The sequence below is a fragment of the Saimiri boliviensis genome, chromosome 6 (genome assembly GCF_048565385.1).
Source record: "Saimiri boliviensis isolate mSaiBol1 chromosome 6, mSaiBol1.pri, whole genome shotgun sequence".
NCBI classification, from domain to species: domain Eukaryota; kingdom Metazoa; phylum Chordata; class Mammalia; order Primates; family Cebidae; genus Saimiri; species Saimiri boliviensis.
The window spans coordinates 46,335,203-46,359,617 of NC_133454.1; the positions used below are offsets into that span (position 1 = coordinate 46,335,203).

The 24,415-nt window shown below is 40.5% G+C and overlaps 1 protein-coding gene and 1 non-coding gene across 5 annotated transcripts in view; both read right to left on the minus strand.

Annotated features, from left to right (window-relative positions):
- Positions 1-19,127: 19,127 nt before the first annotated feature.
- On the minus strand, positions 19,128-19,289 carry LOC120364867 (U1 spliceosomal RNA). Its single transcript, XR_005579999.2, has one exon. It is a non-coding gene; the product is annotated as a U1 spliceosomal RNA (small nuclear RNA).
- A 390-nt stretch (positions 19,290-19,679) lies between these two features.
- ARHGAP20 (Rho GTPase activating protein 20) overlaps positions 19,680-24,415 on the minus strand; it is a 114,933-nt gene continuing 110,197 nt past the window's right edge. For all 4 annotated transcript variants that reach the window (XM_074400562.1, XM_039471507.2, XM_074400563.1 and 1 more), the window contains one exon: positions 19,680-23,849. In XM_074400562.1, coding sequence (XP_074256663.1) covers positions 21,997-23,849 — 1,853 coding nt within the window. In that variant the 3' untranslated portion in view covers positions 19,680-21,996. The remainder of the gene's footprint in view (positions 23,850-24,415) is intronic.

Below are 24,415 nucleotides of genomic sequence, written 5' to 3' on the forward strand. Positions count from 1 at the left end.
TCAGATTCTCCAAGGTCAATGTGAAAGAAAAAAAATATTACAGGCAGTTAGAAAAAAGGGGCTGGTCACCTGCAAAGGGAGCCCCATCAGGCTAATAGTGGACTTTTCAGCAGAAACTTTGCAAGCCAGAAGAGACTGGGAGCCTGTATTTAGCATTCTTAACAAAATTTCTACCATGAGTTTTACATCCAACCATACTAAACTTCGTAAGTGAAAGAGAAGTAAAATCCTTTTTAGACAAGCAAATGTTAAGGGAATTGTTTAATACCAGACCAGCTTTATAAGAGGTCTTTAAGGGAGTCCTAAACATGGAAATGAGTGTCTGTTACTGGCCACCACAAAAACATATGCACTTGAGTAATAGACCATTGACACTGTAAAGCAACTACACAGTCAAGCCTAGGTAACAACCATCTAACAATATGATGACAGGATCAAATCAGCACATACCAATGTTAACAAACACAAGTCAGGAAAAGCCAGGAGTTTTGAAGAAGCAGCTTACACAGGAGCTTTTCTCTACTAGATATCAAGAAAGTTGGAGATATCTTCAAGCCCAGATAACAACCAGCTAGCAACATGATAACAGGATTAAATCAGCATACATCAATATTAACCGTGAATGTAAATGGGCTAAATGCCCCACTTAAAAAGTGCTGAGTAGCAAGTCAGATAAAGAAGCAAGGCCCAACTCTATGCTGTTTTCAAGAGACCCATCGCACATGCAATGACACCCATAGGTCCAAAGTAAAGGGATGGAGAAAAATCTATCAAGCAAATGGAAAACAAGAAAAAAAAAAAAAAAAAAAAAAGGGTTTCTATTCCTATTTTAGACAAAACAGTCTTTAAACCAACAATGATCAAAAAGGACAAAGAAGGGCGTTACATAATGATAAAGTATTCAATTTGACAAAAGGACTTAATGATCCTAAATATATATTTCCAACACTGGAGCAGCCAGATTTGTAAGACAAGTTCTTAGAGACCTGCAAAGAGACTTAGATAACCACACAATCATAGTAGGAGACTTCAATACCCCACTGACAGTATTAGGCAGATCAATGAGGCAGAAAACTAACAAAGATATTCAGGATCTAAACTGAAGCTTGACCAAATAGATCTAACAGACATCTATGTAACCACTCTATCCAAAAGCACATGGCATACACTCTAAGATCAACCACATGCTCAGCTATAAAGCAATTCTCAACAAATTAAAAACAAAAACACCTGAAATCATACCAACAATACTCCTGGACTATATTACAATAAAAATAAAAATCAGTACCAAGAAGATCTCTCAAAGTCATACAATTATATGGAAATTAACTTGCTCCTGAAGTCCTTTTGGATAAACAAGGAAATTAATGCAGAAATCAAAAAATTATTTGAAACTAATGAAAACAGAAATATAACATAGTAGAATCTCTGCGATACAGCTAGAGCGGTGTTAAGAAGAAAGTTTACAGTGCTAAATGCCCACATCAAAAAGTTAGAAAGATCTCAACAACATAACATCACACCTAGAAGAACCAGGAAAACAAGAGCAAACCAACCCCAAAGCTCAGAGAAGAAAAGAAAGAACCAGAATCAGAGCTGAACTGAATGAAACTGAAGCACTAAAAACTATGCAACAGATTAACAAAACCAAAAGTTTGTTTTCTGAAAGAATAAATAACATTGATACACTACAAGCTAGGCTAATAAAGAAAAACCGAAAAGATCCAAAAAAGCACAATTAGAAATCACAAGGGGGACATTACCATTGATGCCAAATAAAATACAAAAAACAAGCATAGGAAAAATGTTCATATCATTAATTATCAGAGAAATGCAAATCAAAACCACAATGAGATACCATCTCATACCAATCAGAATGGCTATCACTAAAAAGTCAGAAAATAACAGATGCTGGTGAGGTTGTGGAGAAAAGGTAATGTTTATACACTGCTGGTGGGAATGTAAATTATTTCATCCACTATGGAGAGCAATTTGGAGGTTCCTCCAATAACTTAAAACAGAGCTAGCACCTCACCAAGCAATCCCATTCCTGAATATATACCCAAAGGAATAGAAATTGTTCCACCACATAGACATATGAATGCATATGTTCATCACAGTACTATTCACAATAGCAAAGACATGGAATTAACCTAGATGCCCATAAACAGTGGACTGGATAAAGAAAAGGTGATATATATGCACCATGGAATACTATGCAGTTATAACAAAGAACAAAATTGTGTCCTTTGCAGCAACATGGATGCTGCTGGAGGCCATTATCTTATGTGAATTAACATAGAACAGACAGAAATCCAAATACTGCATGTTCTCACTTTCTTTTCTTTTCTTTTCTTTTTTTTTTTTTTTTTTTTTTGAGACGGAGTTTCGCTTGTGTTACCCAGGCTGGAGTGCAATGGCGCGATCTCGGCTCACCGCAACCTCCGCCTCCCGGGTTCAGGCAATTCTCCTGCCTCAGCCTCCTGAGTAGCTGGGATTACAGGCACGCGCCACCACGCCCAGCTAGTTTTTTGTATTTTTAGTAGAGACGGGGTTTCACCATGTTGACCAGGATGGTCTCGATCTCTCGACCTCGTGATCGACCCACCTCAGCCTCCCAAAGTGCTGGGATTACAGGCTTGAGCCACTGCGCCCGGCTATGTTCTCACTTTCAAGTGGGAACTAAACATTGAGGACACATGGACAAGAAGAAGGGAACAACAGATGCCAGGGCCTACTTGAGGGTTGAGGAGGGGAGAAGGGTGAGGATAATAAGAACTATCTATCGGGTACCATCCTTATTACCTGGGTGATGAAATAATTTGTATGCCAAATCTACGTGACATGCAATTTACCCATGTTACAAACCTGCACATGGATTCCCTGAACCTAAAATGAAGGTTGGAAAAAAAGAAAAAGATACTACTATGCTTTCTGGGCATGAGAGAGGCAAAAAAGAATAAAGCGTGGTCCCTGTTCTCTATCAGGAACACCTGGTCAGGAAGGCAGGCATATGAACGATGAACTCTAAACCAAGGTGACAAGTAAGACATCATCAATGAGAACACGGCCCTAGGGGCCACCATGGAGTCACCAGCATCTCTTGCCTCCTAACTTCTCTCTGATTCTTCTCTTGCCCATTTCTCCCCCTCTTACAATTTCTTCTCTTCACACCTATCAGAATGTTGACTCTGACTGATATGTTGCTTCCCTGCTTCAACCCCTCCAGAGTCTTGCTGTTGTATATGGAATAAAATCTAACCTCACCATTCTGACTTACAGATGCACCTTGAAATAGGCTTCATCCACCTTTCTGACTTTCTGGACTCTGTTATCTTCCTCTCCCTCCCACGCCGTTTCAGCACAAGAAGCTTTCTGTTCCTTAAACAGCCCAAAAGTTTCCCTTTTAAGACTTTGGACCAGTTTTCCCTTTTATCTTTAATGTTCTTCCCTGCTTGCTCTTATTATTTCAGTATTTGTTTAAATATCTCCTGCTTGGTGAGCACTTCCCTGACCCATCCAGCCATACCAGCTGTCCAAGCACTCTTACAGCTCATCGCTGGCATTTGTCCTATTTGGATGTTAATCATCTGTCTCTCCCACTAAAATAAGATCCTTGAAGGCAGAGGCCTTGCTGTGTGGTTCATAGTTGCAACCCCAATGCTCTAATAAAACACAGCTTGGCACAGAATAGGAACCCAGTAAATGTTTGATGAATGATGAATAATACGAAGATCTCGTAGAAGAGTTGAGAGAGGAAGTTTATTATTGCAGGGAAGGGTATTTGGGTAAAGAGAACAGCATGAGTGAAAAGGAATGAGGAGACTATTAATAATTAGATAGCTGTATATAATTCCCAAGTGTAACACTTGGCTCATTTCATTAAAATTGCTTGCCAAATTGGCTTTCACTAAAGACTGTAAGTTTCTGAGGGCAGGGACCTCATCTATCTTGCTTACCCCACCATATTTTCAATATCGCACTGAAAACCCATTGTGGGTTTGCAACCATTGTAATGAATAAATGAAGGAAATGAAAGGAAGAGCAATGGGACAGAAGGCTGGAAAGATACTGTGAAGCCTCATTGCTAAGGGTTGAATGTTGAGCAAAGGAGGTTGTATTTTGTCCTGTAAAAAATGGGAGCCAGTGAAGGTTTTTTGTGTGTATGTGTTTGAGATGGAGTCTTGCTCAGTCACCCAGGTTGAGCACAAGATTCCCTTCTGTCACCGCTTTGTAGTCATAACATGCCCCATCCCTCATGCTTGGCAGTTGGTAATAAAACGTTCATCTAATTATTCCATGATTTTACATAAATAGAATTATGCAACATGAATCCTTTTAAAATTGGCTTTTTGAAGTTAGCATAATTTCCTCAAATTGCAGTGCACATCAAGAGTCCATTCCTTTTCAATGTACAGTGGTATTCCATGGGGTGTACCCGCTTGTTTAACCATTCATCATTTAAAGGAGATTTGTGTAGTTCCCAGAAGATCTTTACTTAAGTGAATAGAATGCTGACTTTTTTCCTCTAAGGAAAGAATCCTACAGGGAGCAGAAGAAGAAACTGGACTAGAATAGTACTTAGTATAAAGAAGAGAAATGGAGCCAAATAGGAGGTCATTTCAATACGGCAAGAGGAAGATGAAAAGTGGAACTAAGGAAGTGGCAGTGAGGATGGGGATGAGGTCAGATACTCAGGAGAGGTTTCTGAGGTAGGATTGACAGAAAGGAGTTGGCAATGCATTTGATGTAGAAGATAAGGGAAACTAAGTCAACAAGCCCTTAAAGCAGGCGTCCCCAAACTATGGCCCGTGGGCCGCATGCGACCCCCTGAGGCCATTTATCCGGCCCCCCCGGTCACACTTCAGGAAGGGGCACCTCTTTCATTGGTGGTCAGTGAGAGGAGCACAGTATGTGGCGGCCCTCCAACGATCTGAGGGACAGTGAACTGACCCCCTGTGTAAAAAGTTTGGGGACGCCTGCCTTAAAGTGTCTGGCTTGGTTAGCTGCAAGATTGATGATTCTATACACTTTGATACAGTATTCAGTAAAACAGAGCATTTATAAAGGAGAAAAATTGTCTGGGTGCGGTGGCTCATGCCTGTAACCCTAGCACTTTGGAAGGCTGAGGTGGATGGATCACGAGGTCAAGAGATCGAGATCATCCTGGTCAACATGATGAAACCTCATCTCTACTAAAAATACAAAACTTAGTCGGGTGTGGTGGCGCATGCCTGTAGGGAGGCAGAGGCAGGAGAATCACTTGAACCTGGGAGGTGGAGATTGCAGTGAGCCAAGATCATGCCAGTGCACTCCAGCCTGGTGACAGAGTGAGACTCCACCTTAAAAAAAAATGAACCCAATTTTGAGCATCCAGAGTTTGAGATGCTTAGCAAGAGATCCAAGTGGTAGTGCCCAGTGGTTCAGGAGAGCTTCCTGGGCAGGAGATGCAATGGAGAAGTTAGATTTGGAATGCAAGTTATATTTGGATCCACGGAATGGACGAGATTGTCTGAGGAGTGACAAAGTTGAGTAGAGTGCTGAGGACATAAGCTTGGGAAATCATGGAATGCTATGAAGACATGAAACATGACGACAGGGAAGGCTGTTGTACTGGCAATCAGGTGATCACTGGGTGATCTTTGCATAACTGGTCTCAGTTGACAGAAGCGTGGTGGGGCAGGTGAGGTGATAAAGGAGAGATGAAGCAGTGGAGGCAAGTAGTGAGAGCTCTGAAGAATTTGGGAGCTGGGAGCCACCTGCAGGATCTCACCAAGATCCCCACATACCTGGTATCCCCTATGGCCATGGGGGCACACACCAATCCACCAGATGTAGCTTTTCTGTGAGTCCATATGTGATCCTGGCCCTGGTCTAAGTTTAGCTCTTGACTAACACCTCCTTGCCTTCTTGGGGATAGCCTAGGAATGTTGCTTTGGGTCTGAGAAATGAACAGTTCTGTGAACTGAGGTCTTGATACTAAGTGAAGAAAGAAGAGATGAGCAGGGGCTGGCACAGCTGACAGAGTGAGGTCCCTGAGGAATGGGGAGAGACTAGCAGAGAGGTCTGTCTTGGGGGAAGAATCTTTCTTTCCTCAGAATCAGAAAGTAATTCCATCGGGATTGGAGAGATGATGGCAGTTGGGATGTGCAGGAGAGAGGGGCTTAGGCCACAATATTCTCAGTGGGGTAGGACGTCATTGGAGTTGAAAGCAGGAAGGCAGGGTTACCCCATAGGCTGAAGAGAGAGATAACGATTCAGAGCAATGGTGTTTCTCTGTAGCACCTGTCACCACCTGACATAATACTGGTGTGGCATTTGGCTGTTTTGTTTTGTTTTTTCTCAGTAGGACATAAACTACATGCAGACAAGTTGTCTGTCTTCTTCACTCTATATCTCAGCATTTAGAATTGTGCCTGACACATAGTAGGGCTTGATAAATATTGATGGAGTGGATGAAAGAATAAACAAGGAGGAGCAAAATGACTGGTTAGCATCCCCAAGGGTCCAGCTGCAGTGAGAAACAATTCTTTCCTCTCCTGCTATGGCCCTCTCGTCTGTACTTGTCCCCTGCTGCCTTGTAGCTGAGTTATTTCTAGTCATGTCTTGTTCCTTGCCCTGCACTGTTTGGGCCAATTCTGCAGCTGATCCATCCTGCCATGTGCACAAGGTGGTAGGTGTTCAGAAATTTGCAAAATGAATGGATATGTGAATGGAATACTAAGTAGCTTCAGTTGTTGCAAAGGTCCTTTTAATGTTGCATTAAAATCTAGCTTCTTGTGACTTCTATACATTAGTCAATATTTTGCCGTTTGGAATAAATGAAGACTGTTTCTTCTACTCTTAGCCATCTTTTCAAGTGTTTGAATGATTTGGCGTCTCCCACACTTTCCCAGGTAAAGGTGTGTGATTCCTGTGACTGCCCCTCCTATGACTGGTTTCCAAGCCCCTGGCATGCTTGTCTCTCTGGGATAGGAACTCCCTGGCCCACAGAAGTTGTTTAGACACCATCAGACTATGCCTCTGCAGGGACCCAGGCACCCTAGTCCAGCATATATAGAAATGGCCAGAGGCTCTGTTGTTTTATCATTCCTCTCCAGAGTTTTACAGTCAACTTATAAAACTGTGAGGTCCCTTGAATTCTAAAATTAGGAGCCAGTCTGTCATTGGAGCTGATTTCTATGCCAGCAGTGATGTACTTCTCTGCCCAGCAGGACCTGTGATCCTGAGCCTCTTAAGCTGGTAGCACTTTGCAGAGAGTTGTACTTTATTCCTTTTTGGGAGATGACAGTCAAGTGCCTCTGGCGTTCCCCCTCTGTATTTTAACAGATGAAGATAATAAATAAAGGGCCTGTATATCCCTGGGGTGGAGGGCAGACAGAAGCCTCCTTTTCAGCACTGCTGGGGAGAAATGGCTTTTGGTTGGAGTTGTTTTGCTGAAACTTTCCGTTGCCTTTACTCCTTAGGCCAGGCTATGCAGGGAGTTCCTTAGCTCAGATCTCAGGTTTCAGTCAGAGGGGAAGGACTAGCCTCCAAGGAGCAAAGCTATGACCCTTATAGCTAACCCAGCAGGCTCCATTTTTAAATTTATTGAGAGATAATTAGCACACAATAAAATATATAGCTCTTAAGGGCTCAGTGGGGTAAGAATTTTGAAAGTTGTAGACACCTGCTTAAACATTGCCTAAAATAAGATACAGAACATTTCCATCACCCTCAAGTTCTCTGGTGTCCCTTCCCAATCTAGTCTACCACCTGTCACTATAGACTAGTAATTTCTGTCCTTGGGCTCCACAGAAATGGAATCAGACAGCATTCACTCTTTTGTGTCTGTCTTCTTTTGATTAACATAATGTGCTTTAGATTCTATCATGTTGTTGCATGTATCAGCAGTGTATTCCTTTTTAGTTCAAAATAATATTTCATTTCATGAATATACAGTTATCTGTTTTCCTGTTAAAAAAATGTTTGGTTTAGATAGAGAACACTACGTATAGTATACTGCCATTTGTGAGAAGGGAAAAATACACGTGTGTGTGTGTGTGTGTGTGTGTGTGTATGTGTATATGTGTATATCCATGTTTGTAGAAACCCACTTAGCCCATCTTTGGAAGGAGACACAAGCACCTGATAATATTGGTTGCCTTCGGAGAGGGCAGTTGGGTGGCTAGGGGACAGGAGATAGTAGGAGACTTATTTGTCATTATATATCTTTCCATATGTTTTACATTTAAAAAAAACTATAGAAATGTATTAGCTATGAAAAAATTAAAAAATATGAAACACACAAAATGTTTGGGTTGTTTAAAGTTTTTGGCCATTGTGGATAGGAGCTATAATGAATCTCTGTGTGGAAGTCTGTGTGGACATGGTTTTCACTCCTGTTAGGTAAGTATCTAGAGTAAATGCATAAATCTTACAAGAAATTTGCAAACAATTTTTCAAAGTGGCTGTGCCATTTTACATTCCTCTGCCCCACCCCATACCTGTCCCCAGTAATGTATGTTCCAGTTGCCCTACATCTTTGCGTAATATCTTCTGAGTTTTATCCACTCTAGTGGGTATGTAGTACTATCTTATTGTGGCTTTCATTTGCATTGCCTTATAGCCAATGATGTTAAGCATTTCTCAAGTGTTTTACTGGTCATTTGTAAACCTCTTCTGATGAAGTATCTTTTTAGATCTTTGCCCAATATATAACTTGGATTTTTTTTTGTCTTTTCTTGATTTGTAGGATTTCTTTATGTATTCTGGATTTGTTAGGGGTGTGTGTGTGTGTGTGTGTGTGTGTGTGTGTGTAAATTTGTGGCCTGTGGCCTATTTCATCTTCTTAATGGTCTCATTTGATAAAGAAACATGTTTAATTTTGTTTAGATCAATGTATCAGTTTTTTTCTTTTATGGTTAGTGCTTGCTGATCTAATTTTCATATAAGACACTCTTGTTAGCTGTGAGAGATGGTAGGTCCGAGATCCCAAAAAGAACCTGGAATAATTGGGAGTGGAAAGGGCTGGTAGAACCTTCACCTTTTAAGGTTACAACAGCCCTGCAGCTTGGTGCTTGTGGAAGGCACAAGGTTAGTGAATAATCAGGAGACTTAAACTCAAGGCCAGCTCAGCCATCTACTACTTGAGTGACCAATTTATTCATCTGTAAGGTAGGGGGTTGTTGTTGAGCTTACTCAGCCCATATCATAATGGGCTTTGAATAAACTGAAAGCCAAAAGGCACTCAACAAGTAAGTGATCATGAATATTATGATACTGTAACCACCATTATATTGTAATATAATAATCACCACTCTTACCATCATCTACCATACAGTGGTCCATTGTCTTGTTTCTGTTATCTAATTCCTGCTTCCCCATTTCTTACTCGTGAACATCTCATGTTCAAAAGCATTTTTCCTGGAGGACAGGTGGGAAGGTAAGATTGCAAAACTTGAATCCATCTTTTGTCATTTGTTTGTATTTCCAGAATAAACATCCTTGAGGTCTATAGTCCCATGGCGCTGGGTACTGGGTGCTGAGCTGTGCAGTGGGAGCCTCACAGGAGACTCTGAGAAGTTCACAGTAAATGGGGACACAGAATAAGCACCTGAGCAGGTTGCCAAGGGCATCTAGGCTTGTGACCTCTCATGGCTGCTTTTCTTCCACCCCCCACCCCCGTGCATCCCAATTTTTAACATACCTTTTCACCAAAAGACTCGTGTGATTATAGGTAGTTTATTTTTTCAGGAGTCAGACCTTACATTTCCACAAGTTAACATGAGTTCATGAATTACATACAACCAAAAGTAACTGCCATTAACTTGTGCAGTTTTATAATTGGCTTTTAAAAAAAATATTGAAAATTTCATCGATATCTCACTTCTACCTCTGAGAAGCCCGAGTGCTCTGACCCCTCTGAAGGATGGTCCCCGCTCACTGCATGCGGTCCATGTCTTTGAGAAAAGCTACGTGAGGGCAGTTGTTTTTTCCTTGCTTTAAAGCACAGTCCCTCTTAGGAGCAAAGGGGGCAGGCAGGTAGTCTTTTTATAATGCAGATTGCCAATTTGTGATGGGAATGATCTATTTTCCAAGTTTTGGATACCTGGAAAACATCCACTCCCACGGTATCCAGCTGAGTGCAGGCCTAGAAGTTTTAATCTGGACCATACAGGCTGCCCCTCCTCCAGCCAGACCGTGGGCTCCAGCCTGATAACCCAAGGATCTTCGTTATTCCCCTCCAGAAGAGTGTTCAAAACATAAAAGTGGTCTGAGAAAGACAGCAGTCTTGTTTTTTCATATCTCCTCAGTTTATGGAGAAGCCAAAACACTCCATAACAAATATTCAAATCTAGACCCTGTCTCCACCCCAGAGCCTGAGTGAGATGCGGTATAATCTGGGGAGGGAGGAGATGAGGGCAGGATGAAGTGGCATGGGTGGGGTGTGGAAAGTGTAAGGTCCTCGCCTGGCTGTGGTATGACCATTGAATCCAGCAAGCAAAGGGTGTTAAGGGAACGAACTTGATCCTTGAGGCCTCAAAGCAGGAGTGGTCTCTGTTCTCTGTGTATATCTGAGAGAGGAGTTGGGAGGTGGGGAGGCAGCAAAGATAAGAGGCCAGTGGCCAGGTGTCGTATTACAAAGCTGAGAGGAAGATGGGAAGAAACCAAGAGCTCTCACAGGAAAGATCAGAGAAAGCTGTGATTATGCAATATGCCCACTGCAGACAGACAGGCGGCACTGGCCCTTCATCTTTCTTAACCTCAGATTCCGAGAGAGCCTTTGTAGCCTGGTCAGTCACACACAGCCATGGGCTGGGCTGAATGTCAGTGAAAGCCCTGGCAGGTCCCACTCTGGATAAGAGGGTAAACTTGGGGAAAACTGAAGACTTTCCAGGTTAGGGAACTGGTGCTCAGCCCCTAGCCTGGTTATCAGTTTCCCACCCTTCGTTGCCTTCAAGTTGCCCCCACCCTCCTAACCAAGTACCTCAGGCCTCTAAAGCTCCAGCACTGCAGATGGTAGCGTGTGCAGGGCCCTAACCTGCCACACACTTGGCAGGCCCCATCCAGATGCATGCCAACTTGAGCCGGGTGAAGAGTGAAACCACAATCCTTCCAGCAGTTGTTTTGTCTGAATGACACTAAACCAACCGGTTATTTACATTGGTGCCACATGGCAAGGAGAGCTATTTTGACTAAAACCATCTCCTTGTACATTGCGGAGCCTGCACTTGGTGCCACATGGAGGGAAGGTGAAGCTGCATGTCAGAGACTTTCTCAGATCCAGGCTGAGTTAACATCACTGCCCTGACTGAGACTGGGCACTGTTTTGGAGTGCCCTCATCTTAAGGGGCCATGCATTTTTGTTTACTGCCACAGCTCTGAGTATATGTGTGGCCTCTGTGAGTGTCCCCTGAGTGCCAGGAGTTACAGAGAGCAGAAGGAACACTGCACTGTGCTTTCAACTGAGAGGATTAGAAACCAAAGCGGCACAGACACAGATCCTCACCTAAGAAAGCACTTGGCACTGGAGAAGGGTTGCAGAGAAACCAGTCTCTGGGACATAACCTGGACGTGGCTTATCACAATGGTGGGTTCTGAGTAAATGTCAAATCACCAGTTTCTTGGGTAGGCAAATGCCAGGGATGAATGTGGAGCATGGGAAAGGCACGAGAACCATCCTGCTACCTCCTAACTGTGGAGCCTATGCTGGATGTGGTCTGTCCTCTGGTCATTTGAGGTTGGTCTGTTGATTTCTGAGGTCTTGTCAAATGGCTCTGATTCTAGATAATAGACTTGATCTTTTGACAAAACCTGGAGGCAATGGAAGGAAAACAGCTCCAGAAAATACTTAAGATGTCCGATTAATTTTCTCACTCCCCCCCTCCCACCCGCCTACCACACACACATAGAGGGCCTTTGGAAAAATTTCCCATTCATCATATTGTCAGGAATGCGCTTGTACTAGATAACCACAGAGCCAGCTGCCTGTCTCAGCGAGGCTTCTCTGGAAACCTGACCCCATGTTTTACAGGCTCCACCTGCTCCTGCCGCTTCCACCTCCCTTCCTGGCTTTATTTTTCTACCTAGCACTTACTATCATTTGATATATGAAATATTTTCTCATTGTCGATTCATTGTCTGCTTTCCCCACTAGAGTGCCAACTCCATGAGGGGAGGGAGGTTTCCTTGTGCACTGCTTGTTCACTGCTGTAGCTGGCGAGGACAGCACCTGGCACATAGCGAGTAATAAATATGTACTTGTCAAATGACTAAATCATTGTTTTATGTTCTTTGAGTAGATATGTTACAGATGAGAAAATTGAGGCAGAGTGTGTCTGCACTCATTTCCAATGACTAGGTTTGGAATGGGCTGAGAGCTGTGTTTTCTGCTGAGAAAGTGTCCTCATCTCTTCTGAGCAACCATGTCCCTAAGAGGTGGGTCCACTCATGGTGTCATGGTCCATACATACTTAATGGTTTAGTCTTTCACCATTAAGTATGCAATTCACTGTAAACTTTTTGTAGTTTTTAAAAAAATCAAACAGGCCAGGTGCAGTGGTTCATGCCTGTAATCTCAGCACTTTGGGAGGCCAAGACAGGTGGATCACCTGAGGTCGGGAGTTTGAGACCCACTTGGTCAACATGGTGAAACTCTGTCTCTACTAAAAATACAAAAAAATTAACTGGGTGTGGTGGCAGGCACCTGTAATCCCAGCTACTCTGGAGGCTGAGGCAGGAGAATCACTTGAACTTAGGAGGCAGAGGTTGCAGTGAGCTGAGATCATGCTGTTGCACTCCAGCTTGAGTGACCAGAGCAAAACTCCATCTCAAATAAATAATTAAACAAACAGGTATTTTCCTTCTAACTTGCTGAGTTGATATATAGGCTTAATCATTAATCAATATTGGATTTTCAAATGTCTTTCTGTATCAATTTATATGATACTATAATTTTCCATCTTCAGCCTGTTGATACATGGTTGATATACTGATTGATTTTCAAACGTTAAACCACTTGCATATCTGAAAAAAAAAATCCTATGTAGTCATAGTAAATAATTCCTTTTATTCATTGCTAGCTTGTTTGTTAATTTAAAAAACTGGCATCTAAATTCATGAGAAACATTGGTCTGTGAGTCTTTCTTTTCTTCCTTTCCTCTCTTCATTTTTGTACTGTCTTTTTTGGAATTTGTACCAGCATAATACTGGCCTCATAAAATAAGTTGGAAGTGTTTCCTACTTTTCTATTTTCTGGAAGAGACTGTATAAAGTTGGTTATAGTTTTTCTTTAAATGTTAGAAAACCATCTGAGTCTGGGAGATTTTTTTCTTTGAGAGCTTTACATTGTGAATTTATTTAGTGATTATGTGACTATTCAGATTATGTTTCGTTTTGGTGGTATATTGGTAATTTGTGGTTTGTCAAGTTTATGAGTGCGAAAATTTATAGTATTCTCTTATTATCCTCTTAATGGCTGCAGAATCTGTAATATCTCATGGTTTATTCCAGATATTGGTGATTTGTTTTTCTTTCATTAGTCTTCCCAGAGATTTATCAATTTTATTGATTTTAAAAAATGAACCAACACTTTAATTTTCTCTATTCAATTTTTTTTTTTTTTTAAGACGGAGTCTTGCTGTGTCACCAGGCTGGAGTACAGTGGCACAATCTCGGCTCACTGCAATCTCCGCCTCCTGGGTTCAAGTGATTCTTCTGCCTCAGCCTCCCGAGTAGCTGGGACCACAGGCACGTGCCACCACACCCGGCTAATTTTTTTGCATTTTTAGTAGAGACGGTGTTTCACCGTGTTGGCCAGGATGGTCTTGTTCTCTTGACCTTGTGATCCACCCACCTCGGCCTCCCAAAGTATTCAATTTTTTTGATTTCTGCTTTGATCTTTATTGTTTACTCCCTTCAGCTTATTAAAAACAGTTTAGTAAAAACAAGTAAGATAATAACTCACTTGTTCCAATTCAAGGTCTCAGGTTGCAGGAGCCTGTCCTGGCTACTCAGTATGCAAGGCAGGAACCATCCCTGACAGGACGCCATCGCATCGCAGGGTGCACTCACACACCCACATTCATGCTGGGACAATGTAGACATACCAGTGGACCTAATGAGAACATTTTTGGGAAGTGGGAGGAAATCAGAGTACCAGAGAAAACCGAGGCAGACATAAGGAGAATGTGCAAACTCCACACAGACAGTGGCCCTGGTTGGAAATCAATTTATTTTTCTTCATCAGTGTTATAATGAAACATCGAATGAAATGACGTTATTCAAGGACTTGCTGTATTTTGACATGTTTTATTTCCACTTAGTTTGGTGATGAAAAAATTTTCTTTAGAAACTTCCTCTTTGACTCATGGATTATTTAGAAGTGTGTTGGAGATTCACTTCTCCAACACATTGGAGAAGATTCACAATCTCCAAACATTTTTTCCGAGTGTTTGGAGATTCCCCTGTTACCTTTCTGTTTATTCTAGTGGAATTCTAGTTTAATTCCACTGTGGTCTCAAAACATACTCTGTATGATTTCAATTATTTTAAAATGTTGATATTTGTTTTATGGTCCAGAGTATGGCCTCTTGGCATATGTTCAATAAGCAATTGAAAAGAATGTATACTCTGCTGTTGCATGGAGGCTATAAAGGCTGATTAGATATGATTGATGGTGTTGATTAATGTTCTTCTATATCCTTGCTGGTTTTGTGTCTACTTAATTGTTGAGAGAGGAGTGTGGAAGTCTCCAACTATAATTGCGGACTTGTCTATTTCTCCTTTCAGCTATGTCATTTTTTGCTCTAATGTTTTGAAGCTCTGTTGTTTGTGCATACACATTTAGGGTTGTTTTGTCTTCTTGGTAGATTGTCACATAATGTTCCTTTCTGTTTCTGGTAATTTTCTTTGTTTTATAGGTTTATATTTCCAGTTTTAATATAGCCACTCCTGCTTTCTTTTGATAAATATTTGCATGATCTATATTTTTCATTTTACTTTCAGCCTACCTATGTTGTTCATTTTTTGTACACAAGAAATAGCTAGGTCATTAAAAAAAAAAAGCTTCTCCTCCACCCATACACACTTACATACTCTGTCAATCTTTGTCTTTTGGTCAGTATATGTAGATCATTTACATTTAAGGCAATTTTTTATACCTTAAAGCTTAATTATGCCATTTTACTATTTTCTATTTGCGTCCTCTGGTATTGTTCTTCTGCTTTTTTTTTTCCTTCCTGTGGGTTTTTTTAGAATTGTTTTGGAATTTCATCTTATTTATTGTGTTTTAGAGAGATACACACTCCAAATATATAGTTGTTGTAGTTGCTCTGGATATTATAATATGCACATGTAGCATATCACATTCTACATATACCAACATTTTGCCACTTTGAAGTATAGAAATCTCATTTCCATTTAGGTCCTTTTATCTTTTCCACTTCTCAGTATCATTGTTTTGAGTATCAAATGGTGTTACAATTTTTGTTTCAAGCATCAAATATGACTTATAAAACTCAGGATTGTCTGTCATATCCTTATTTCTGCTTTTTTTCCTGATACTCTAAATTTTCCACTATTTACTTTATTTAAAAAGCTTTCTTTAGCAAATCTTTACAAGTATATCTGCTAGTGACACATTCCTGACATTTTCTTTCATCTGAGAATGTCCTTATTCTTTCTTCATTCATTGAAGTTAGTTTCACTGGATATGGGATTCTGGGTTAATGGTTCTTTTTCTTTCTGCACTTGTAAAATGTGCCATTTCCTTCTGGCCTCCATGGTTTCAGATGATAAATTTGAATTGTGTTCTCCTATCAATAAGGTGTGGGTTCTGTTTTCAAGATTTTGTCTTTAGTTTCCAGACATTCAGTTATGATGCCTTTGCATTTATCCTGCTTAGGTTTCAGTTTCTTGAATGTGTGGGTTTATGTCTCTTAAAACATTTGGGAAGTTTTCAGTCATTATTATTTTTCTGAATACTGTTTCAGCCTTACCCTCTTTCCTTCTGGAACTCTTGACACAAATGTTGGCTCTTTTGTTAGTGTTCCACAGGTCTCAAGACTCTGATTATCTTTTTCTAGTCTGTTGTTCAAATTGTTATAAAATTCTATCAGTCTTGTCTTCAAATTTATTCATTCTATCCTCTGTCATTTCCACTCTGTTGCTGAGCCCACACACACAGATTTCTGCTATTGTATTTTTCATTTTAACAATTTCCATTTGGTTCTTTTGTATAACTTCTATTTACTTGCTCAGACTATCTATTTTTTTCATTTAAGATAATTTACATTTGGTTTCTGACACATTTTAGAGATGGCTGTTTTAAAAATCATCTTAATGTTGACATTGTCTTTTCTCATTGAAATCGTGACTTTCCTGGTTCTTGGTGAAACAGGTGATTTTTAACTGTATCCTGGACATTTTGTCTATTATGCTAAGAGGCCCTGGGTCCTACATAAATCTTTTTATTTTAGCAGGCAATTACTTTGTTTAGTTTCAGTACTCAGATCTGGCCTATGTTTGGGGTGGTGGGCCCAATAACAAGTTCATTTTCAAAGCCTCCATGGTATGTTATTTTGATGTTTCCAGCCAGGGATGCCTCTTTTTTCCACATGCCTGAGACTGCCCTGGCTGGGTAATTTTTGTGGTGGAATCCTTCCCTTTTGAGACAGCCAGTCTCAAAGACACTGAGACTGTCTCAGTCTTTGGACAGGGGAGGGGAATCCTACAGTGGCTGTGGCCAATTAGCTTCCCAGGATGAGCCACCTGTTGTGGCTGGGTCTCTCCTGCTGTTATTGCCTGACCAACTATCTTTCTGGGGTTAGGGGAGTCTCAGGCCTAGCAAGAAAGGTCATTTATTACTAGTGGGGCTCTTATTGGTCCATCTCATTGATGGTTTCTGCTTCATCTGGTGGTGTCAGAGGGATTCTCATTGATCGGGGAAAGGAGTATTTCTGAGCTGCCCTGTGTTGCTAGTTGGGAAAGGTCAGGCTTTGAGTCACCTTCTTCTACCGGTGAGGAGATGTAAGATGCTCAGCCACTGCATTATTTCCCCACTCTTAGAGTTCTAAGACAATTTCACTGCCTCTTATCCCCTTTCAAGATTCTCTTTTGGCTATTTCTTGTATATTTATAGGATTTATAGTTGTACTTAGCAGAGAGGAGCAGGGAAACACAAGTCTGCCATCTTGTGTAAACCAAAGTCTCAGTCCAATTATTTTTACATTCATCATAGCTTTCTGAATTATTTCTGATATGATTTTCATAAATTTGAGATACCCAGCCTAGACACAAGAGTTTGGGGAAGTCTGGATGGTCCTCACATACATAATTTGTGCCTGCTCTATTATGAAAGAAGTATTGTCTTCTCTATTTTAAGATGAAAAGGCAAAAAAAAAAATCCTGTGGTCAGAAAGAGGTGCCATCTGAATGTACGTACCCACAACACAAGATCTATTGGGAGCATTAAATGAAATACTACATGTAATCTGTTCATCATCAGTGCACGTAGACAGCTAAGTACCTAATAAGTGTCACTGTTCCCACTCTTCTACACAGCCCAATTTTTCCCTTCCCTGTTTATAGTCCCTGAGGACAGAAATAATTTGTCTTTTTCACCTTGTAACACTAGGGTCTGGAAGAGTACCTAGCAATTAAAGCTTTGCTGCCTGAATAACATTTTATCACTTTTAACACTTTGATCTCCCCAAGCCACGTTCTTTCCCTTTCCCTCTTTTCGGTTTGTTCTTAAACTCCCTGTGATTCAGTTTCTTATATGAATTATAATAGCTTATTTAAGGCTTTGCCCTCCTGCTGTTCACCTGCTGTGCCATCAAGCAGGAAGCGTCTTGTGTTCATGTATTTTGATGATTCTCCACTACTTAATCATCCCATTCTTGGGAAAAGATATACAATATTTCCTTTCTTCCTGAAAATTTTAGGCAGTAACAGTCACAGCCCCTGTGATTTGGCAGAGAAGGCACATTTCTCTGTAGCAACCATTTTATTTGCTTAGAGTAATGGAACTTCTTCATAAGTTTTTAGCTGATTTACTCAACTTCATAGCAGATAAACAGGCTGCAAGTCCTAAATTTAATTCTAAGTTATTGTAATATAATATCAATTCTACACTAAAACAATTAGCATTTAAATATTAATGTCTTCAAAATCTGTTACCATGTAAAATTCAACTCCAGAAAACATGTATTTTCCTTTAACAAATAAAATGTTAAAATATATTTTGATCTAAGAATGTGTATGTGTTCTAGTGCTGCACTATTTGAACGCACATTAGAGAACAATGCTCATCTAATACCGTCATCTGTGTGTACTCAGGATTTGAAAACAAAACTTTCCACATTACACCCCAGAGCCCTCTATCAATTCTACCATAACATCTGACATTATGCAGTGCAGAGCTGGAGATCACGGTATTTAAAAAACAAACAAACCTGAATGCAACATGAGGGTGGCTCAGCAACAGGGTAAAACACTAGCTCAGGGTAAGTCAGTACAGAACTCAAAAATACTTAGAAACTTACCTTATGAGAAATCTTCATAGCCAGAATAGATGTTAAAGAAAGTAAACATTTTATCCAACTTTATTATTCAGGGAATAAAAATTACTTATCAAAATTTCTTTGTAATAAATTTTTCTTTGCATTGGAATAGGCAGTTTGTAAAGATGTTCTCTTGTGTCATTAAAACATGTCCTGGCACTTCTTTGGGAGGCCCAGGTGGGTGGATCACCTGAGCTCAGGAGTTTCAGACCACAAAGAGCAACATGGTGAAACTCAGTCTCTACTAAAAATACAAAAAAATTAACTGGGTGTGGAGGTGCACACCTGTAGTCCCAGCTAGTTGGGAGGCTGAGGTAGGTGAATCGCCTGAGCCCCAAAGGCAAATGTTGCAGTGAGCTGAGATCACATCACTGCATGCCAGCTTGGGCTACAGAGTGAGACTCCATCTCAAAAAAAGAAAAAAAATGACCTGGAAGGAAAATATGAATTGAACACTTGTCACCAAAATTTGGATGAAGATACATGATATTCTTAGAATTTTTTCAGCAGAAAAGGAGATAATATCTTAAATTCAATGTTTTTAGATTAAAACTTTTTTTTTTTTTTTTTTTTTTTTTAAACCAGGGGAAAGCATGAAGGCAGTCCCCACTACCACAAATTATGCAGTCGAGTTTCACGCAATTGGGGAAATCGCAGGGGTCAGCACATCCGGAGTGCAATGGATAAGCCTCACCCTGGGAAAACCACCTTCGTGATCATGGATCTCCCCTACCAGGTTAGATTAAGACTCTTTTAAAAGTGAAATTATCATTGCATTTTTGTAATATTTAGAGAGAAATCAACACCAGTGTACATTGCCCAATTGTAACCTGATAATGGAGTTGTGTTCTTTACTGCCCCAGTTAGAGGAAATTTTTTCTGGACTAAAGTATTATATTTTTTTGAATTCCTTTGAAATGGTGTTTAAATTTACACAGAGGGAACCTCAACCAACTTTAATACAGCAAAGCTGTAGTAGTCATGACAATCTGGTCATATTTAATACATTTATATGACCTGAAAAGCACTGATGTCTTGGTATGTGTCTGGGGTCATCTAGGTACTCTGGTTACAGTGGTCCAATCTTAGATAAGAACTAGAACAGTTCTACAAAGGGCAATCTTGCTCTCGTGGGATGGTTAATTCTGCAGAATGGCATTTTATTTAACAGACAGCATGGACTTCATATATATCCATTATCAGTGCCTTGAAAACCAAACAACTTTAAAAGTTAGCAGCAGTTTCTGCAAGTACAAAAATACACATTTATTACATAACATATGGTAGTAAAATCTGTCAAGATATATTATACAAACTCAAAGCATTTTAGATAAAGCATCAGTCTAATATATTATAGATTGATGGAGCATAATAAAATGACATATAGTCTGTCTTCAAATCATACAATATAATATTTTACAGCAATATTAACAAACTATTCACATTAAGAATTACAGGAGTATCTAAGGGAACACAGATAGTAGGAATAGTTATTTAAAAACCTCAGCAAATATTTTCTTCTATGCTTCAAATTTGGGTGAATGATTTTTTTACCTGCCAATATGAAGAAAAGGCAATTTCTTCCAGAAAGACACTCCAAGCCATAAGAGCTTCATTCACATATTGCAGTTCTGACAGTAGTATGCCCTAAGGGAAAGGGGAGTCCCTGCTGACTTTATATATTATACCAAAAAAGATGCATATGGACACTTAGGAGTTTTAATATGTGGGACTGGTTAGTTATAAAGTGAAATCAACTTCCCATCTGTGACTGAGATGGCCAGTGTCATGAAGTAGCTCTTTGGATATAGAGTTCTAAAAGATCATTGTAATGGTTAGCGCAAACAGGGCTATGTCCCCAAGAGGTAGGTAGCACCTATAGCTAATACTGAAATAACTTCTTCTATCTTAGAGAAAACATTTTGTTTCCCTATAACTGAAAATGTAACCTTTAGAACAAAAAAAGGAAAGAACATTTGATACGATAGTTTCCTGGTGATTGATAAGACAAATAATTTGAAATAAGTTAATTTGTGAGAGAAAGGTCCATCTGGTTGTAGACTAAAGAGAATAAATCAGCTCAGAGAAACTTCTTAAAGGTAAGTAGTTAATGTGAAGGAAGATGCACATCCACTTTTAGTGCCTTCCCTGCATACTAGTCGGCAAGGCCTGACAATCTATTTCTAGGTGAGGAGATGTACTATTGCAACCTTTATGTTAAGACAGAGGAGAAAGGTCCATGGATATAAAATAAACCAATGGGGTGCACACCATGAAACGTCTGGGGAAAAATTAACAATGTCTGGAAGTAAAACCCAAAGCAAATGGCTGTCTGAGAAGGCCTCAGAGTCACTTTGTTGGGTATTCTATCCTGTGACTCTTTACAACCTGCCAATCTCTATATTGCTCTCTCAACTGCCAAACTATAAAAATCAGAAAAGGGACGATTAATAAGTCTGTCTTTCTGGCTGATTGTAATCTAAGAGGCAGGGCTGTGGAGAAACACTTCAGCAAAGTGATGCTGTGGTTTGATCACATTAACAGCATTTGTGTAATTGAGAAAGGATAGTTGTTGTAGTCTTTTCCTTCACATTAAGAGAGTGAATGCTGTCAGAAGGTCACCTTCTAAATAGAAGAAGTTGCATTTCTGAAGAATGTTCCTAGCCAGAGACATCTTTGAAAAGGGTACTGAAATGAGCAGCCATTTTCTTCTTTCTCCTCAAAACTCTGTTTCCTGAAGCCTTTCCAAAACACGTCAACACTAATGAAAAAACAATTCGACAAAATACAACCAACAAAACTGATATCATGGTACCCATGCCTTTTGAGTCACTGTTCTTCTCCACTCTAGCTGTAGCAACGGGCTTGTTCCTGGAATGATTCTGTAAGAATATGTGATCAGTAAGATCCCACAAAAATGGCCACTGGCTCAGATTTAGGGAAAGTTTTTACATGATGCTCTTCATAACTGGACACACTTTTCTTAATGCTTTGTTAGTGGCATTTTTCTTGCCTACTTATTAAAAACATTCCATGGAATGTAGATGGTTTCTCAGTACCCTTCCCTTCTCTCCTCAGGCACCTATTCTTTATTCACGATATCTTGGTCTTCTCTGGACACCAATTTCACCGACTGTTCCTACAAGTGGTTCCTTTACAGAAGATGCTTTCTCTAGCCCTCTATTAGTATCTCTAAAACCACATGAGAGGACCAATCCCATCCTTTGATAAGAAAAAGCCTCCTAAACACTTAGGCGACATAATTTTTAGCATAAAGTGTTTGTTAAGTAGTCTCAATAAAGAGAATTATTTCATTGTCCTAAGTATTAGCAATGATAATCCTTATGCTACCTCTCCCAGGTATCTTATACAAAGGGGTCATAATAATTATTGTCTTTCTACTATTATTGACCCAGTTCCTGTTCTTGAGGACATCAGATTCTTATTATGGTTAAATGTCTTTGGTTAAATACCTGTCCTCAATGTCGCAGACCACTGTAGGCCCTGAGTCTGGGCTGGTCACATCCTCTAGAGTCCAAGAGCTGGCTGAGGCTCTTTCCCAAGGCAGAGAACCAGAAGAGCTCTGACTACCAGGCTCTACTTCCTCATGTGACTTCATGCACAGCTTGAGTCTGCTCTCCGCTAGGCTGAATGGAGAGCTACAGTGTCTCTCTGAGTCCTGGCAGGGAGAAGAACTACACATTTGGGCTGATTGCATAGGGGCCAGTCCTTCAGCTGCCCTTAAGGGCAAGTCTTTTTGTTTCTCTTGCAGTGAGGTGGCTTCTAAAACACCAGAAGCATGTGAGGGTGGTTCTAAGGGCCCTTTTGGAGAACCTATTTTCTTTTCCTCTGGTCTGGCTGCCTTTGCTTTCTTTTTGAGGGACCAGTTTTTCAAACTGGCCACACCATTTCTCAACCATGTGCTGGGATGAAGAGTTACAGAATGCATTTGTGAATGCCACTCCATGGTATCCTTCTTGGTATAGGCCATGCGGCTGCAAGCCTGCCCTGATGAGGGACTGGGCATTCCAGAAACGTGGCTGGAACTGTTGAAGTCAGGAGAAAGTTCTTCCTGTTTTCTTTGAGCCTGAAAAGTACAATCTATTGGAGAGGAAGTCTCAGTGGGTGTAAACACAGAGTGTTCAGAAATCTGAGAAAAAGCACTGTCCTGGGAGCTTACTGATGAGCCAGATGGGGAAGTGCCTGGGGAAGATAAGCTGGAATAGCTGGTCCTTGGGCAAAGGTTTAATCTTGGGGGTAAAACCTTCTCAGTGTTTTGGTTTGTGGTACTACTCTTGCCCACCTCAATCCCCATGACCAAACTCTGATTAATAAGCTTCTGTCCCTCCATTTGCAAAGACTTATGCCGTTTGAGATAATCCTCCTCTCCATGCAAGACACCAGCTTCACAGCTGGTTTTATGTTGTTTCTTTGAATAAATTCCCCTGAGATAGGTCAGTTTGCGGTTCTGGTCTTCTATGTTGGGCTCTGAGCAGCGCCGATGTGTCCTTGGACCCTTGAGGGCATCTGCTGTGTGTGGTGGGGAGTATCCAGATGTATCCACATCAAAGGGCTGGTTCTTGGAATGATCCCGTGAGGACACAGGACTGTAAGATGCCACAGAAATGGCCACTGGCTTGGACTTAGGGAAAAGTTTCACATGATATCCTTCACTACCAGATAAGCTCTTCTTCTTAGTGTTTTGAGTAGTGGCATTTTTCTTGCTGGCATCAGTGCCTGTGACTAAACTCTGTTTAAAGCATGTCTTTCCCTCTTCCTGGAGGGGTTGATTCTGCTTCAGATAGTCTTCATCTTTTTGAGAGAGAATTGCATCACAGCTGGACTTGCGTAGCTTTTTCTGGTAAAACTCCCTGAGGTAGGAAAGCTTTGAATCCAGATAGTCGATGCTGGGCTCTGAGCAACGTCGGTGTCGCCTCAGGCTTTTTGAGGCATTTGCTGCAGCTGTGGACAGGTAGCTGGGTATACAGGTGGATGGGGCCCTGGCATGATCCCGCAGTGGGATCTTTGTGTACACTAAAACGTTCACCGGCTTAGCTTCAAGAGGCTGTTTCATTTGAACATCTTCATCTTTAGAATGGGCCAAGTCAAAGTCACTCAGGGTTAACAGGCCTTCCACCTCTGGCTGGTCAAGATCATAGTCACTGAGGGTTAAGACGGAGTCCATGCTTCTGCTCCCCTGGTTAAGTTTCTTTACCAAGTCACTGCATGGTGCATCAACATCCTCATTTAGCTCATTTTCCAAGCTATCATAGGAGGAGTCATTCAGTTGAAAGCAAGAAATATCTGTCAAAAAAATTAAACCATGATTAACATATGTACTTACCACAAATATAGCCATGCTTCCTTAAGAACAAACTATGGTAATTAGTTGAATTCTCTTTTCATGTGGAGTATTCAAATTCCTGCTCTCAAGAAAGAGAATCTTTCACAATCTCAACTGTTAGTGAAGAATAAAAATAAAACTGTTGGGGTATAGGAGATTTATCTTACTTCCTGATGAATGGGCTTTCCTTAAGTAAGATTTTTTCAAAGCAGTGAACATGTCATATAACCAAGAAATGGTGAAAAATATGAAGGAATTAATGCCTTTAAAGCATAAGTATATCCGGATTCTGAGTAAGACTGCCTTATAACAGATTGCTGGTATATATACATATTTAACATTAGTCTTAGGGAAACCAATTACTAACTAACAATGTCTCTTTTACAAAGTTCTTTAATATTCATTACCTAATCTTTACAACAACCATAGAAGTTAGACATTATTTTTTATCCACATTTTAGAGATAAAGACAATGATATTCAGTGACATAGAATAACTGGTCAAAGATAACATATCTGGTAATTGA